The sequence below is a fragment of the Sphaeroforma arctica genome (genome assembly GCF_001186125.1).
Source record: "Sphaeroforma arctica JP610 unplaced genomic scaffold supercont1.178, whole genome shotgun sequence".
Taxonomy (NCBI): Eukaryota; class Ichthyosporea; order Ichthyophonida; genus Sphaeroforma; species Sphaeroforma arctica.
Window position 1 is genome coordinate 104,608 of NW_014040380.1, and position 18,667 is coordinate 123,274.

An 18,667-nucleotide genomic window follows, 5' to 3' on the forward strand; every position below is an offset into this window, starting at 1 on the left:
AGATATAGATATACATATTTATACATGGAAGTATATATATTTATTTACAGAACCAAACAACAATGTCAAATAAACCGGTCAATAGCAAGCTACAGCATCCGACTTTTGAAACGATGTGGAAATCATCTTTTTGAATTTGACAGTCTATTATGCGATATAGTGATTTACCTGTAGTCTACAGTCGTATTTAGCTTGAATGAGTCCCACCGATTGCTTCGCCACTGTTCAAGGGTCCTTGCCTTTTCCAGTACCACATGTTGAATACCTCTTGCCTTCAGCACAACACTCATAGAAATCCCAGCATGACCTCCTCCTATGACTACTGTGTTGGTAACCACAGCATCTTGTTGTACCGCCATGGTATTTGCGCAATTGTTGTGAAGACAGTGTAACGCGGCCGCAGGTGGTAAATGTTAGTACAAAAATAAGTACAGGATACGTCTTTTTAGAAGAGGCAGCCCTGTTATGTACGCTGGTTCCAAGTGGCGTTTGCGGTTTGGGTATGAAGGGGAAATTGGGAAAGCCGGAAAGGCAAAAGGGGATCTGACTCCAGTCACGCGTCAGAGTCGGTCAGAGTTCAGACGTCACTCACGTCAGGTGACTGGAATGGAATTTCCGTTTCCGGGGGATTAGATCTGAATCATCTGATCAATGATCATATGACGTGTTTGTATTTTATGTATGTATTTTCATACTTACGTCATGAAACAGAATTTTTTTTAATATAAATATTAAATTCATTTTTTTTATTGCGATCATTCCTACTAGAGATAGTCGCGACATCCCGTCGCGAGTTCTCAGTTTACAGCCGTCGGCTTTCACCCGAGACCACCTCTGAAGACTTTACAAAATTATATCCTGGTAGCAATCATACTACGTCAGTGGCTTCCGTATTACAAGTACGGCAGGCCATCGTTATCTTCTAGAGGGGCATTATATCTGATTGGTTTAATCTGCGTCATGCGTGTGGCGTTTTGCAACAATATTCATGTTACTGGTGAGAAATAAAAGTATACCCCGGAGTTACCTGTGACGATTTCCAAAGGGCCATGGCAGGAAGACATAAAAAGAGAAAATAACGAGTCTCCCCATAGACCGTATGTAGGAACCGGTAAAACTAGCATGTCTCAAATATCCATCTCCAGATGGTGTTAAAAACAATTTTGACATAATTATGTGCATATAACTTTAAAATATAGGTACGTAATACTTTAGTACTCCCCCCCCCTGTATTCTGCTATTCTGGCGAGAAACGTTAATACGAATTGAAATTTAAGGCTGTATACAACTTAGACGTTGTAAGAAGTATGGCAATCTATCGCAAATCGTCGCATGTTGGATATAAAATGCCCGCCGATACGATGGCGAGTATTTTAGGGCATCAATAAATCGACTAAAGATAGATACTCTGCGTTATGCCCGAAGTAGATTCGACGATCTCGCCTTGGTTGTTCAATTAAGCGACAACAAAGATTTTGACAAGCCTACGACCAGGGTACTCGGCAACACAAACGGCTCAAAGTCACATCTGGAGTGTCACTGTGCACATCCAAACGTGAACCTGACCACAAATATCTTAGCAGATAGCAAAACCGTGCACGAATGTAAAATTTCTCACTGCCGAAGCTATGCCCAAGCCCGTTCAGAGCAACTGTTTGATATCCACACCGCACAATATCAGAACAGTGAAAATGATATTCTCGAGCATATCGTCGTGAGGTTATGCATGCAGGAGTGTGTTTAGTTCTATCGATGGTGGGTTGATATGGCGTAGGCGGCATGAAACATGAAACAGTTGTGTTGCGAATTTTTCGGTACTGCTTGCATTTCCACTTTCGATTGACAGGGGATTAACAGGGTGTCTACTGTTGAGATTTTTATATACAAATCCAGCGATCGCAGTAAGTCAATACACTGCTAATTGACCCAGTCGTACAACTACAACAGTATATTAAAATGTACATTTCCTATAGACTTGGATTCAACCAATCAATCAAAGAAAATTAACTCGGATACTCCCTTGCTGAAGCTCTAAAATTCGCGCGAAGATATAATCTAAGGACAATTTTAAACAATGATATGGTAGCGCAGACTAGCTGCAACAAACTAGGAGAGTACTAGATTAAAGAGTTGAAGGACTATACACAAAGGTAAATGATAGATCCAAGGAGCGTATCACACACTGTGCACAGTAAATAGAGTGTAGATCTTTAAATATGTCATGTAGATAAAAGTTCTGGATTTTAGAAGGCTTATACAGTTATTTGGGGTTTCAATAAAGAGATATATATTCTTTTTGGGGGGGGGGGGGGTTTAAAAAAATAAAATAATAAATTTGGTACAATGAAGGCTATGAAAAGATGTGAAAAATAGCCTTCATCTCAGTTGAGTCTGTTGCTCAAAATCTGTCGGATGATTCTTGCGAGTGTCATGATGTGAGTCATCACTTTTGACATGATACCACAGAACCTTTGAATCACTTCAATCAGGGACATGTTCATGTTATTTTGCTTGCCTGTGTTGAGTTTCTCCATGTATGCTAAGTTCTTAGTTCTGGCCGTCTGTTCCCACACATAATCGATAATTTGTATATTACACTGCCTATGGCCACCTTGAATACTACAATACAAAACATATAGCTCTATACAATGGCATCCGGTCACGGGAATATAATACCCGGTACCCGAATTCTGGTGGATGGGTTCAAGCGCAGCTATATGGACCCTGATGATACTTCAACTTATGTATACTTTCTCTCTCACTTCCATGCCGATCATTACGGCGGCATCAAAGAAACATGGTATGTGCTGCATCTCTGTGTTTATGTGCCACTGATACATTTAGTTCTATTCTGCTCTGTATGTTCATGGGGCGATGGCAGGCTTAAGTTATGTGGTGTGTTGATTCCATGCTGTTTTAGTCTGTTATCACCATATGGGAACAGATGGGAAGTGTAGAGTTTTTCTGCCGCCCCGACCATACGAATCATTAACTGCATATGCTGCCACATACAAATAACTACAAGAGAGCAAATCGAGTTTATAGCTGTCACTTTTACACAAAGTCGAATTTGTTGCCGCCTACAATAATTATTTGCATGCGGTGTAATCCTAGTGATCTAGACCTTAGTATCACATATTAGGTATAAAACTGTTGATTTTAGAGAGCGCATGGATATCAAGTTGCAAAGGCGTGCAATACGCTCGATAGATTTGAAAGAACGTACGAACCGAAAGTGATGTACCGAAAGTTTGTGCCCGTCGGTCTTGATTGTTTTCAAAATTATGGATCTTTCGTCTCTTCTCTTCACGATAAATGTCGATACACCAGTTTTTTTTACAGAGCACAGTGTGTTAGTCCGTTTCAGTTCTTTACTTCAACATGTTTTGTATCATCTCACGTATAGGGATCGTGGGATTATATTCTGTTCAAATATAACCGGAGGTCTGCTTGTAAATATGCTGGGTGTGAGCAGAGAGTACGTAGTCACACTAGACATGAACGTGAAACACCGGGTAGTAGGTCCTGGTGGTGTATCGGAGGGGTGTACGGTGACCCTGGCCGATGCCAATCACTGTCCTGGCGCGGCACTTATGCTGTTTGAGATGGAAGACGGGACTCGGCACCTGCACACAGGGGTATGCTCGCCCCGAATGCACAGCATTTTCATGTTGAGGTTATGCAGGTTTAGCTTGTAAATACAAATGATGACACGCGCTTGATGAAGGGCTGCGATTGCTGGGTGAGCAACGTGTTTTGTAATTACACTGTTGCAGGTGTTGGTCTCAATACTTCATGCTTATCTTAGCACATAATCGTATGGTGACTGAAATGTAAATTCAATTGTTGTTCTGCGCGCATTCGGATTGTGTTCAGGCGTTTTAATTTTTTATCGTGTCGGTAGACGGCGGCTTTACCGATAAGTATTTGTATGTATTTCATGCCCTAGCGTTTCTTGTGAAGCCATAGTGCGGGATCGGCATGGAAGAGTACAAGATGAGAGCTGGGAAATATAGTCAATGTAGCAACGCTTTTCAAGTTTTGTAATCAAATGGTAGTACTTTTCCAGCTGCTGTCCGCGATGTAGATGAGTTGATTTACTCACTATGCATTCAACTTTGGATTCTCTAACTTTAAATACACTCGCAGGATTTCCGAGCATCAGAAGCTGTGAGGAATTCAATTCAGGTGTGTACATGGCGGCTCACTTTGTTCTGACGCATTCACAATCGTCAAGGTCTGATGCCCTTTTAGATACACTGCCGATTGTGTCGGCGTTTGTATAGAGTGGCGGATTTTAAAAGTGTGTTGTGTTTTGCACATGTTGATAGTATCTGGAGAGAAATTTGCGTTAGCCGGTCAACGTATCAGTTTACTATTTCTCGCTTGTCTGGGCTGTTGTACCTTGACACGATTCGTGATGTACGCAGACGACACTCGGCGGAGTATACTCTCATAAAGCGAATTATCGGAGCTCCTCATGTCGCCAAAGCGCAACATGTTTGTCATCTTTGCCTCACATTTTCTATCAATCCAGCGGTCACGGATACACACTCTATTCCTGGACACAACTTACTTCGATGCGAAACATACGTTACCAGATCAAAAGGCAGTGGTGGATCTGTGCGGGCGCATAGTAGCTGACGCGCGCAAGAATTGCGAGAAGGTGCTTATCGTGGTCACAGCTTATAATGTTGGCAAGGAGAAACTCGTGCTTAAAATGATGGAGGTATGTTCGCTTGAGCGCATTGTGTGTATCTTGTCGGTAGTTGGCATTGGTTTGCGATTGTATTGCACATGTCAAATGTGTTCTCGAGAATCTCTGACACGTGTTGCGATGAGACCTTTACGTCATAAACAATCTATGTGTGCCTCGCACGCATTTTTCAACACAAATGTCGCCTCGTGGTACCTTCGTACTCTCGTATCTGCACACGCATATATCGGATATAGTACGATAGTTGTATGTGCATTTTTGGAGAAATATCGGCTATACGCGTGCGGGCTTCCTCGTATGTAGTCTCGTTTCGCTCAATTGTGATTATCTCCCAAGTGATTATGTCTGCATTATTTAGATGGTAGGTATTTTTGTTCACATTTATTGCACTTTGGCTGTCGAAACCTATTTGTATTGGTAACATACAGCAAACAGCGTAAGTAGTGATCATAATGCATCTATCGTCCGATGTAGGTAGAGTTTACATACCTTGCTCGTGTTCTCACGACTCGTGTTCTCACGACCCTTCCGTGATTCCATCAATACAGGACGACCCATCTTTAAAGGTAGGCGTTGATCAGCAGAAGATGAAACGGGTATTTCTCACCCATAACGAATTGGCCCTGAGCCAACGGTTCACTGTTGATCTGGAATCCAGTGGAGTGCATATCTGGAGATGGGGCCAAATAGGCGATTCCCCACCGGGCAATTGGACGTTCTTCCCTAATTATGACAAGTTGAGAGCTTACGCAGCGAAGTATAAGGCAGACAAGAGTATGTCTGATAGTCGTGATTGGGTGCTCTGTAAGTTTTGAGCGAGGGAAGCGAGGGAGTGCTTTGTTGGTCGGCCTGAATGCACATCTCAACCTGCAGCATCATCCCATATTGTGTTGCATGTGTATGCTTCCCGGAAGTGGGTCTATGCACATAAGTATGGCTACGGAGAGTGCTTAGAGCTTGTATTTGATTGTGCCTGTTAACGCACTTCTGCGGGAACAGCTTGGTGGTGAAAGTGTGTGAATTGAAGTTTTCATATTACTCAATCTTAAACGTGCTGTTACTTTTTCGGTGGGTGTCAGTCATTGGGATCGTACCAACTGGCTGGTGCTATCACTTCTCGAAGAAAAGTTTTGCTAGAGATGAGCAACCAGTGGACAAGCTTGTGCCGTGGCTAAAGCACGGAGTGAATGAGGTCGAGATCAATGGAGAAATGGTCAGGTGAGTGCTAGCTATTAACGGTGCTTTGCACTGTGTGCACATTCAGGATAGACTATTGGAGAGGTTATAAGCTTAAATACGCAAAGAATCTCCGGAAGGACACATTCAGGATAGACTATTGGATAGTTTATTACGCTTAAATTCGCAAAGAATCTCCGGAAAGTAGTATATTGCCGGCCCTAGGTCTGGACTTGGTAGACGTTTGTGCTTTCCGCATTGCTGAAGGAAGTAGACATCGAATTGCCTTTCGCCAGTATAACTGTACATCAGCATGGAGTTATTCAAAAGAAAGGCGAAGCGCTTCTTCAAATCTGTATATTGTTTTTGTATCCATACAGATATCACAAGCAGGCTTTGGATAATGTGATGGTTGTTTGTGTGCCGTATAGCGAACACAGTAGTTACACCGAGCTTATCAAACTGGTAGAGCACGTGCGACCGAAGATTGTATTTCCGACTGTCGTGAGGTAAGTCTTGTAGGAAAGTTTGGACTGTGTTTCCAATGGAAGGTGATTTTTTCTTCGAAGTCCTATTCGTGAAGAGCTAATGCTCTTGTTCGGCGAAAAGAGTTGAGGTCTTATATTGTTTGTCGATCTTGTATGTCTATGAAGGTATTGATTGCCAGTCTTAAATATTCAGAAGTTCTACACTGGCATACCGTAGTGAGTTGTACTTCTCCGCATTTAATCTAGACGTTAGTGTTTGACACAATGGTGACACCGTGTGATTGAATTGTCTAGTTTCTGAGTCGATTGATCTGTGTTTTGTGTGCCTTTCATACATTTGTAGTCCTTATTGATACATTTCTACCTCGTCACAGTAAAGAAAATAAAGAAGCGAACATAGCTAAAATACAGAAGAAACTACAGAAGTATTGCGATCCTCAGTTTGCCAAAGATCAAAAGCAAGCTGTTGCGAAGCGTGCTCACTTAAAGTTGTTTGGAGCGGCTACAACCAAGGGCGTCCGTGTATCCGGGGGCAAAGAGTTCGATCCGGAACATGGTGTGTGGACACGATATTAACCCGTAATGAGCTTTCAGCGTTGAGCGTATAGAATTTAAAGCGACATGCTATGCTGTGGATGTGTTACTGTTTGTGCCTCGCGTCGATGATTCCTAAATAGTAATTGGTGCGCAGTGCATATAATACTATTGCTATGTAAGAGCACATCTTTAAGGATCTTGGTACTTCTGCAGCTTCTATGACTACTCTTGTGGTGGCAAATCAGCTTCTGAAAACACTCATAAAGCAATATGTGTCGTGCTGCCTACGCCGGTTTTTGCATCTGTTGCTACCTTTAGAGATCCATGCTGACATAACAAGTGGTGACTACGTAGAGTTTGTGAAGCCGACAAAATTGGAGAAGAATGGTCTTGCATCAGCGGATAAGTAAGTTTGCATGTCCCAGCGTAATACTTGAACACTTTTGATTTATAGTGGTCTTTTCTATACTATCGATACGTCTGTCTACAGTTACTAGTGCCCAGATTTAGACACGTGTTGGCTCGCATTCTGAGTGCTAACATTGGCTAAGCTGAGTATGTTCATATGCGATAGATGTGTATTTGGCTTGACAAAATACGATAATGGGAAAGTATCCGTTGCTGTTGTCGCGATCAATTTTGCCAAATCCTTTCTAGTAGTTGGATAGGGCGGGTTTCCATGCTTTCTTCTCCTTTATTGCAAGTATAAAGTATTACGGTACCTCTCGCCTTTCGAACCTTGGAGTGCTCTGATAGTGACTTAGTTAACCGCTTTGTACATTCATTTTCTGTAGTTACGAGGTGAATGAGGACGACACACAGGGACTGAGAAGGCCGACACTGAGGAAACGAAAAGCTAGTGCGAAAGCCAGTGCGATAGCGCGTAGTGTTGATGGCTCCAAACGGACTCGTAGCATACCTAAACCCTTAAAACAGGAAGTCGGACCCGATGTAAATATATCAGATGTCAAGACAAGTGGGAAAGTGATAGAGGTCGATCAGAAAGTCAAGGTTGAGGAGATCAGGGATGCTGAGGGTGGTATCATAGAGAATGCTGATGATAATAATATGATAAAGAGAATCAGTAGCTACAGTAAAAAGGATAAAGCAGCTGATATAGACAAACTGTCGGGTCTGTTGCCCGTGGAGATGACACGTGATGACCTGGCAATGCTATTAGAGAGTAAGGGTTGGAGTGTGGGGGAGGCTGCCAACGCATACTTTGATAACGAGGTCCAGATGGATGGTGATGGACACGAGTGTTCGAACCAGGAAGTGGAGAAGGAGCAGGAGAGTATTGGAGTATTAAATGAGGACTCTGCAAGAGAATTAAGATATAAGGACAGGGCGGGAGTGGAGACAATCGATCTGACGGATGATAATAAATATATTAAGGATGATATGGTAAGTATGAAGGATAGCAAACACGGTTTGACAGCAGGCAAGCAGAAGGGACAAAAGAAAACTGTTGCAAAGGTAGCGAAGGGAAAGACGAGGAAGAGTGTTATGAAGAGAAAGGGGAGCGACGAACGTCTTAAGGATGCCAAGCCGAAGGCTAAACAGGCCACGTTGCTCGGGTTCTTCAAGAAAGCAGATCTGCCCGCAGCTTGAAGCATTTGTGCTATTTATAAAGACAAATTAATCATTAGAATGCCATTTGTACTTTATGTTCGTTTTGATAGTAGGTTTGCCACCCCGTGCTATAGTTGCATCGCTTTTATTCCAGCTAGTACTACCCGGATCAGGCAGAGCAGCTGTTGCACAACGGCCAGTGGTGTTTTTCTCTACCTCTTATGTAGTTGGTGGTGTGATCGCGTGCGGTACGCAGTGTAGTTTGCGTCACCCTGAAATACTGCCATGAGATGCAGCCTGCAACTTTACTTCAGTTTTCAGGCTATGTGTCCGCATAAATCTTGGAGCACAGTATTGGACCAGCTTGCACACATGCAATGCAGTACCCGGGGAATGTCTCCGCATACAGTATGGCCAGTCTGTAAGGTTCATATACTAAAAGCGCAAACTGGTGCTTTATCATGTTGAGATGCATTGTTTAGTGCGACTAGGTCGTGTTCAGAATACGTTTCCAGCTACAGCTTTCACTGTGCATGCGTACAAACCATGAATTGCCACCGCTGTCAGCATACTACGCTTGCACTAAGTTGCACCCCGATCTTCGTGGCACTGCTGATAACGTTGCATCGTTAGGGCAGTTTAGACAGAATTGCTGCTGACACGAGCCTATTTATGGATCGCCCCGATCACGAGATTCTCTGCGACCAGACGTCGTCATAATACAAATTAATCACGGAGTCCAAGTTTGCAAGTGGCGAGTTGCTTTTGGCGACTTCGACGGTACTAGACCCCTCGATCCTCATGTGAGCCAGCCTTTGCTACCCTCCGTGAGTACACACACGACTATTCATGCATGTATGTGGCCATGTGCACATAAATGCACATACTATTACAAATTGGTTTCATCGCTGAATACGCGAATTTTCGATCTCTCAAGTTGCCAAGATTGATAATTCACAGCCAGCTCGGATTCAAACCTCCGCAGTGACTACGCAGTAGTGCGATTTCTCACTCGGTGCGTTCACACCACAGTAACCTCTCCACACACAGCCAGGCATTGGCACAAAATCGTATCCCAACTATGCGTCAGTGCACACATCGTGTGCTTTTAGATAATTCCAATGCAATATCTATTTACGGTGAGTACCATGAACTGTGCACTCGGGTGAGCCCATTGCACTGCAGTTGTCACGGTGCACTCTGAGTATCGCCTAAAAGGCAGGTGTACTGTGATGCGTGTGAATAGCTAGCATTGTCGTAGATATCCGATACGGATCAATTCTTTGACTGGGGTAAGCCGACTGGCAAATTCTGATGGCCAAGAGCGCAGGTACTCCTCGCACTTGCTGCACGGGTGTCCGATCAGACTTCATCGATTTCTGGATGGGGTTTGCTAAGTGTGAGCTCTCACAGTTTTACGTGCATTTTTTATAGATCATATCTATGAGGAACACTCAATCAGGTGAAGGCAGTAATATTGAGCGCGTGTGTGCATGCATAGGGGCGCCTTGAGGGTGAGCATGTATAAAGCAAACTTTGTATAGCCTGCAGTGTCACAATCACGGAATCACCTGCCACCCATGATACCCACATATACGCTTCACGCAATAATCGCTTCTCCTATTTCGACATACTGGATAATTCGCGATCACCTAAGACCACGCGTTGGGCTTGAAGGTGATCAACCATACGGACAGTGATACCAACTAATTAAAAAAATCTACTGCGCCATAGGTGAGACTGCTAGTCAGTCCAAATGACTTTGCATACCTCTTAGAGTTGTCCGCCGGAGGGTGTCGCCTGGGGCCCATTGCGATGCTAGTAAACTTGGACGTGATGTCCTCTCTCTCCGATTGCCGATTCTACAACAAAGAAGCAAAGATGTACATGTAAGTAAGGTTTAACAAATTCTTTAGAAAACCAGTGAAATGCAATCAGCTATAGATGATTACCTCCCTTTATGCCGGTTCGATTTTTATCGCAAGACATTCACGCTTCAACAGACACAAACTTTGTCACACAATTCGACTAACATAGCGAGCGGCTGCCCGGTGGCACCTTTACTACGCGGAGCGAGCACAAATCACCCCATAAAGCAAGCAAAGGTATATCTAGGCATACGCCTATATTAAGTCGTACCGCTTTCGATAGGAACAGAGTCATCCACGCATGATCAGGATTTGGCATGCATCGATTGTTTATCCACCACAAGCGGATTCTCCGCTCTCTATCCAAGAATACACCCCTACGCACAGCTACAAATGGTACACAATCCCACAAAATGCCATAGAGAAAATAGCATACACTTCCTCGACGTCATGCAACCTCCATCAGCGACGATAACTCCGCCTGTTCACATATACACCAAACTACCACCTATATCTTAGCCATTCAGCTGCCTATATGTGACCGCATGCATACTCACAACTACAAACAAAGCAACCCACTATACCTCCATAGTAGGCGGCTTCTTAGCCTGTTGCGCTGCTTTCCATGTGGCTGCCCGTTGTTCCTGCAATGCCTCTTGCGCCTCCATCTCTTCGGCGCGCTCTTCGTAGTCGAGAACAAAGCGCTTGAGCTCTCTTTGCTCAGCCAATTCCTCCTCTTGTTTCCTGCGCAATTAATAAGCGGAGAGTGCGAAATGGCATAAGCACAGGTGGTGCGTCTGGTACAGCATACATGCTATCGCCACAGTGCTCTAAGGATTGTTAGACACGTTTTTCTGATTTAGTGCTGCAAGGGTTTAATGCACATGTACTGCACTGAGTGCCCGATATGCGGAGGGTGAAAATTGCCACAGTTTGTGACATTTACTCATCTCGAAGGGAGGCATATGAGCAAGTAAAAGAACCATGTATACAACAACATCTGCGCAGCACAGATGGACACAGATACATACAAACTCACACTACCTCTCTCTCACACACTCGTAAGCACAAGGCACACAATCTTACTTCTTGATGTTCAGCGCAAACGTTGAGTCCATGGGCACATCAATGTCCTTGAGTTGTGGCTTGTTGCCCTTCTTCGTCATCAACGCAAACTTGATGCCACTACCCCCTGGAGAAGGCTTTCTGACCATGCCCTCAGCCCCATAGTGAGCCTTCACAGCCACTGTAGATGTGGGAGCAAGCGCTCTGGCTATTGCCGTATCTTCATGGTGCACCTGGGACTGTGCCTGTTGCGGTGTCTGTGTTCTATTTATATCCTCGTCGCCTCCCCCGAGCGTCGGCCATTCGTCGGTCATCTCGCTATTGGTCCCGGAATTCCTCTGCGCATCTGCGGCGCTGGCGGACAGTGTGCCCATCTGATCGGCTTTCGCAAGCGTGACCTTTTTGACACTAATGGGAATGGGGATGTCTAGCACTGATGTTTTGGCTTCATTTCGCCTCGCAACATTTTGATCGCTCGCGAATTTGGAGAATTCGTCGATGAACATGAGATCGAACTCGTCCGGTTCATGGGGTTGCTGTATCCGTACAGAAAATATGTTAGAAATAGAAAAATAGTCGATCACAGCCTGTGCCAACATTGTACGCAATTAAATGGAATGAACTATGAATGGCATTTACAAAAAACCACATATATACATAGACAGTACCTATATATTCTAATACATACCGGTGCCTTTCTAAGCCTGACAGAATTGAACCCTCCATCGTCGCTGTCGTGTGCGGTGGTGCGGTCGCTGTCGTTGTCGCTGTCACTGTCGCATTCGTCCTTGTCGCTTGGCTGTTGCTTCTTCTCATCCAGCTCACTCTCACTTTCCGCATCACTCTCAGGGTTCCCATTCCGGTCACCCTGTATATCAGTTGTGCGTATGTGCACGTAAATACAAATGTGAGAAAGTTCATTCGAGCCCACCTGCACATACTCCCACCAAATTTGCACTCGTGCGAGGCTATTACTGTGCATACGTATTGTATACAACACAGATGTAATGTTCATTTTATGTTCGGCTAGTACATAGATATACTTAATTTGATGCTGGTGTGGTGAGCACAATCAGATATGCGGCGTTCACATTTTGAGAGAGGGAGATACTTCATTGTACCTTCAAACAACAAAGCCTCTAGCAGGCCCAAGAAAAGCACTGTGCTAGAACTTCCCACTTCAATCACAAGTACAATATGACATCTCGCAAGCCTGGCCTATAACCAAACATCCCAAACATCCACATCACTCGTGCGCAATATATCAAACCAGACCCAACCACCTACCCTTGTTTCAGCCTCACTGCCCCCATACGTATCATTGTCATCGTAAGCCTCGCCATTCTCGTCCAGTTCACTGGCTGCCTCATTGTCGTTGTCGTTGTCGCTGAGATCACTCTCCGCTTCACTCCCGCCCAGACTGCGCAGACTGGTGGATTGGGACAGTTGACTGCCCGAGATGGATGCAGTTTCTGCGTCCTGAGGTGCCTTCTGCACCACCACGCTAGGCGTGTGTGCATCGCTTACCTGCTCAATGTATGTACACCCATGTATGAGTATCAAAATACTAGCACAGGGAAACGTGTATAGGTTTTGAGAGAGGTATCTGCTCGATGTGTGCTTACAAATGGAATAGTACTAAAATACTAGCGATGGGAGGAAGACTCAAAGAGTAGAGAATGTTGAATACGACCACAGCCGTACGGGTGTTCTGTAACACAACCAGATAAGAGAGAAGGATGATACATCCAGACAAGCGAACTAACACAACAGCACGACCTGCGTAGTATACGTCAAATTAAAATTATATATATATATATATATATGTAAATATATATACATCATATATAAATACATACTTACATACGTATATATATATACATATACATACATACATACATACATATATACGTACGTACGTACGTACATACAAACATACATACATACATACATCAATACATTCATACATACATACAAACATGCACATACACACACGCACGTGTACACACGCACGCACGTGTACACACACACACACACACACATAAATACATACATACATACATACGTAAGTATGTACGTAATATATATATATATATATATATATATGTGTGTGCATATGTGTGTATGCAATACATGTAATCATATAAAGAATGATAATATGCAAGCTTTAAATTTAAAGCGTTTGTTGGTGCGTTTTCGTACCTGCGTGTCGGCTGCAGGACTCTGTGTAGCAGCCGTGGTAGCATTTGTGGATTCACCTGAATCTGTTTGAAGTCCAATACATACAAAAGATGGTAAAATGAGGTGAAATCCACCCACATATGAACTTAATATTTCTATCATAACTGCTAATCTCCGTATAAATTGCGCTAAGTGTTTGTGGAGATGTGATGTACACCCGCGAATATAGGTGTATAAGTTGACAAGTTTCATGCAGAGAATGCGCGTGGGCGTCTGTTTCATGGCAATTGATAACAAAGCCTTTATGATAGCGTGTCGATGGACTGTGTAGGAATACTCTGAGCGGAAGCATCAGCATGTACCCGTCTATACAACAGACTAAAAAATGATCTATAGCTACATATGTTCTAATCACTAAAACAACACATGGAAATACAAACTCACCCTTTGTATGAGTCTGGGTGGTCGGATTTTTCTTTTCAAAGTCCTCGCGTTGTTTCTGAAGGGCATCTCCCACCAGCTGGTTCTGTAGTGTTAGAATAGCCTCGTTCGCCTCTACCCATGTGGAGTACAGCTTGGCCTTGGGTGCCAACGTGTCAAATATATCTATGTATGGAGGGGAATAGAGGGTGAGGGTGAGCTACTTATATAAAACCAATGTACTATAGTCGGATTCTGATATTGACGTATGACGCAAAAGTGGCTGTACACGACAGGACAAATAGGTACGTTATACTTTCCATGCAGCAGCACTCTCAAAACTACTCACACAATAGATGGATGGTGATAATGATATCTATTTAACAGTACACAGACATCAACATACACTGGATAATTGGAAGATTTTAGCAAAATACAGGACAATGACGACTGATGACATAAACACACCTTGTATTAGGAAATCTACTTCAACTGGCAACGGCAGCTGCTTGCCCAGAGAGTAGCGCTGGAAGAACATGAGAAAAAACTCTAGTTTTTTCTTGGTGTTGCTGCCGGTCAAGTACAATCCCACCACATCTAATAGGGCGCATACCAACCGCACGCGGAAGTAGTTACCTGCGGGCGACAGAAAAACAAAAAAAAAGGGTCACGAGAATACCGAATTTGGCGGATGGATGAGACTACAGATAGGCGAAAAATGGTTTGGAGTAACCGATTTTACACTCATAGATTAAGAGTGGAGGCTGTGCTGAATTTTCAGATCTTGACATATGTGTGCACCTGTTCCATGTACGTCGAAACATATGCACATGAAGAAGTGGAGAATGCCAAGCTACGTAAGCGAGCATATTCCTCACAAGGATATACGGCATATATTTGTGATCGTATAACAACCAAAACCTGTATACAAACCACACAGACGCCAATAAGTCACTTCCAACACGACTGTCTTGTTTCCTCGAGGCTCTCAGTCGTGACAAACCAGGTCAGCTAGTTGCAACGGTATGTGCAATAGTAAACAGAGAAGGAAGCGAAGGACACGCTTATAATCGAAAACTGTACAGGCATACCAACCAAGCAAGCGATACACTGTATTGATCCGAATCCCAAACTCATTGAACTGTTTACGCTCAATATAAATGTTTGTTCATATACGATTCGTACGTGGCCCAAAACGAGAATCCAAGTGCCGGATAAATCATACCAGGTGGGTCTAGCGGCGATTGCGATGGCGCATTAGGGTTGGAGTAGAGATCGTGGCCAAACAACAGACATGTGTATAGTGTGTCCTGTAACAGACTAGTGGACACCATCTGGTACACATACAGTTCTCCAAAGTAGTGGATGGTGGAGAGACGCATTCGATTCCAGTCTAATCGGTTCACCTGCGCAAAGTAAAAGTAGTGTGGTAGATTTTCACATTCGCATTAACTCAGGTTGCGTTATTCACACCGCATCCTTGAACAGTCATCTTGAACTGTAGCAACAGAGAGCCATTGTCACTTTAAAGTTGGTGCAATTCATCCACAATCACAACATTCACAGCACTGTCCACTTCTGGATACTTGAAATGCAAAAAATACCTCCAAACCCAGGCGGATATGCTCCACCGTAGCATCCACCACACGCATAGCCACGCCTTCTTGGTACACGTCCAGCCCATCTACTACGGCGGCCAGTTGTCGAACGGACCCGTGTTTACACTGTGTAAGCGTTGAATGCAGGCAAAGCAAGTGCGATTGATGAAATATGAGTAATAAGAAACTCAAGCATGGAAGTGTGAGACGAATACGATAAGATAATAGACTTACTCACAAAACTTCGCCAACGCAGGTTTTAATCTACATCTGCTGGTTTAAAAAAAAAAGCGATGTCTGCACTGGCAAGCTCACAATAATATGGTATGCTAGAAAAATCCTGTGAAATTTAAATTGGGCGGCTCATGAAAAAAAATTCTCCGGGTTCGTGAGAGAAGAAAACTTGTTTTGAAGACTACCGAGCTTTAAGAAGGTCATCACTGCACTAAGGCGTTCACGCACACTTTCGCAGACTGGATAAATAGGTCATGGCATCCGATATTTGCCCCTGCCGGTTCAGGCGCAAACACAACATATTCACTCACCCTTTCACCAGCTCTTTGAATAAGGAAACTATCTGAAGAATACTTCATACATTATACATGATGGTTCAGGCGCAAACACAACATATTCACTCACCCTTTCACCAGCTCTTTGAATAGGGAAACTATCTGAAGAATACTTCATACATTATACATGATATGCGATAAGTCAATCAATCCATCAATATATATATACATACATACATACATACATACATATATATATAATATAATATATATATATAAATATATATATATATATTTATATGCAACATACATCTATACATACATGCCTGCATGCACGCATGCATACACATATACACCTACATAGATACAGCTATGAATATATGTATATATATCATGTTATTATAGAATACGGTCACAATATAATAGACAATAATATAATAAAAAGAAGACAAAAATATACACATATATAATACTAATAACAATACATATATATATACATTAATCATAATAATATATAATGACATACATTAATATATAATAGTATTAATAATATAGAATAATATTAATAATATATAACAATACATAAATATATATAAGAATACTTATATTAATGTATAACAATATGTATAACAATATATAACAGTATATATATATATATATACAAACACACACACACACACACATATATATAGATATAGATATATTTATAAATAGATATATATATATACATACATACATACATACACACGTACGTACGTACGTACATACATACATATATATATATATACTACCCCAAGCTCGCTATGTATGTGCGCGAGCAACCACGGACCCGACGCAATTTTAAGATATACAAATATCGATCTCACCTTCCAAGGCTTACTCAAACATTTTATCGCGTAATTCCGAACTTCAGGATTACCCCATGGCAATTTCCGGATCTGTTTTGTGACGTAGATGCACGTGGACTTATTCAGCTTGGTGTACAGCAGGTGGCGAATGTACAACTGTACTGATGGTCGGTCCTTGCGGACTTTGCGCGTGCTCGGTGGTGGATTACTGCATCGGGACAAATATAAGGGATGGATGAGTTATGAATTTTGCAGAGATCTACATTGGGAGAAAGGGTAGGGGTATGTGAATTCGGTATATAGTAGCTAACATGTGATCTACACTATCACCGGACAAATCGGAAAATTTTGAACAAACTCCACAGGCTACTCTTTAATTGAGTATATGTAAGTGTAAGATACAGTCCACCAATGATTCAGACCTGGAAAAAGAACAAGGCACACTTCCAATATAATGATCAATATATTGAAGCGACGGGATTTAACATTTTTCTCATCACTTGAAAATTGATAAGGAATGAGCAAAAAAAAGCTTGCAATGGATAAATAAAATGGGACTCACCATCACAGACAAGATACCCACTACCCATATACACAAAAATATGCACACTGTGCATATACTCACCAGATATAGAAGGCATTTTCAATAGCACTGACGTGTTGCGCGTCCATCCTCTGTGCCGCTCGTTTCCGCATCATGATCTCCAGATACTTGGCCGTCCTGGCATGCGATTCGCCAGACCGGTACAGGAATACGCCGCAATGTTCTAAGAAAACACACGCGAGGTCTATGTTGAATCCCACAAAGTCGGCCACCAAGCGTTGCAGTACGTTGAGAGCATTCTGTTTCTTATATACTCCAAACTTGGTGAGCTCGGCAAAGTACCGAATAACACGCGTCTAAAGGCAGGGTCGAGATAAGGTGAAAACTGTACGATGAGAATACTGTGGAAAGTGCGCAGGTACTATTTGTATTGTGTGAGAATCTGATAGTTGACTTATCTGTAGATACCAGGAAATAACCTTGCATAGTATAGTATCCATATCGATTGTGGTAGACGAAATATGCACCGTGAACGATAATATCGTATATTTCCATGGATACACAACAATCAAGCTTATACGCGTACAAGGAAGCTTTGACACTCGACCGGATTACAAGCTGTTCATTCGAACCGATGAACGAGGTGTCCAACCGCATCATCGACATAACGGATTATATCTAAGCATACATGGCCACATAAAACACATCGCTGATAAAAAAATGTGTAAAAATTACTATAACGTGCATTCGTACTCAATTCCATGTGTAAATTTTCTTACAATCTGTTCATGAGTATCTTCATTACATGTGTGAATGAACATACCCTGAAGTCCAAATTGACCTGTTTCTTGCTCTTCGCCTGCTGCCAGCGGAACTCTCGCTCAAGGGGCTCAGTGACATATCCAATGAGATCAGGCATCACCGGTGACAATGTAGCAATAAGGCGAGAGTAGTAGGGCAGCAAATCAAATCGATTCACGTCCGAACCAGCAAGCGTCCTGATGTAGAGAGAATGGGCTGGAAGTGAGTGTACGATAGTGAGTAATTATTTTAATATATATGTATGTATGCATGTATATATGCATAGTTATAATAATTATATTATATATATATATATATATATATATTATATATATATATATTA

At 42.6% G+C, this 18,667-nt stretch overlaps 3 protein-coding genes across 3 annotated transcripts in view; 1 reads left to right on the forward strand and 2 right to left on the reverse strand.

Annotated features, from left to right (window-relative positions):
* SARC_03493 (hypothetical protein) overlaps window positions 1–465 on the reverse strand; it is a gene marked incomplete at its 3' end in the record, with an annotated part of 5,589 nt that extends 5,124 nt beyond the window's left edge. Inside the window, exon 1 of the mRNA XM_014302719.1 lies at window positions 169–465. Coding sequence (XP_014158194.1) covers window positions 169–359 — 191 coding nt within the window. The 5' untranslated portion in view covers window positions 360–465. The remainder of the gene's footprint in view (window positions 1–168) is intronic.
* Window positions 466–3,407: 2,942 nt separating this feature from the next.
* On the forward strand, window positions 3,408–8,554 carry SARC_03494 (hypothetical protein). Its single transcript, XM_014302720.1, has 9 exons — window positions 3,408–3,638; window positions 4,150–4,188; window positions 4,538–4,729; window positions 5,266–5,491; window positions 5,797–5,935; window positions 6,274–6,402; window positions 6,756–6,937; window positions 7,237–7,324; window positions 7,713–8,554. The coding sequence occupies exons 1-9, from the start codon at window positions 3,459–3,461 to the stop codon at window positions 8,527–8,529; spliced, it is 1,992 nt and encodes a 663-aa protein (XP_014158195.1). The 5' UTR covers window positions 3,408–3,458; the 3' UTR covers window positions 8,530–8,554.
* Window positions 8,555–8,569: 15 nt separating this feature from the next.
* On the reverse strand, window positions 8,570–18,524 carry SARC_03495 (hypothetical protein). Its single transcript, XM_014302721.1, has 14 exons — window positions 18,347–18,524; window positions 17,605–17,879; window positions 16,998–17,187; window positions 15,629–15,748; window positions 15,250–15,430; window positions 14,493–14,660; window positions 14,049–14,210; window positions 13,626–13,687; window positions 12,711–12,950; window positions 12,112–12,291; window positions 11,445–11,959; window positions 10,943–11,102; window positions 10,261–10,352; window positions 8,570–9,869 (listed from the first exon to the last, which is right to left on the reverse strand). The coding sequence occupies exons 1-14, from the start codon at window positions 18,440–18,442 to the stop codon at window positions 9,860–9,862; spliced, it is 2,451 nt and encodes an 816-aa protein (XP_014158196.1). The 5' UTR covers window positions 18,443–18,524; the 3' UTR covers window positions 8,570–9,859.
* Window positions 18,525–18,667: the final 143 nt, after the last annotated feature.

Coding starts and splice junctions, on each gene's coding strand:
- SARC_03494 (XM_014302720.1), top strand. CDS start 3,459: ATGCTGGGTGTGAGCAGAGAGTACGTAGTCACACTAGACATGAACGTG. Junction 4,189..4,537: donor CTGTGAGGAATTCAATTCAG/GTGTGTACATGG, acceptor CTATCAATCCAG/CGGTCACGGATACACACTCT. Junction 4,730..5,265: donor TCGTGCTTAAAATGATGGAG/GTATGTTCGCTT, acceptor CCATCAATACAG/GACGACCCATCTTTAAAGGT.
- SARC_03495 (XM_014302721.1), bottom strand. CDS start 18,442: ATGCCTGATCTCATTGGATATGTCACTGAGCCCCTTGAGCGAGAGTTC. Junction 14,211..14,492: donor AGTAGATTTCCTAATACAAG/GTGTGTTTATGT, acceptor CTCCATACATAG/ATATATTTGACACGTTGGCA. Junction 11,960..12,111: donor TCAGGCTTAGAAAGGCACCG/GTATGTATTAGA, acceptor GTACGGATACAG/CAACCCCATGAACCGGACGA.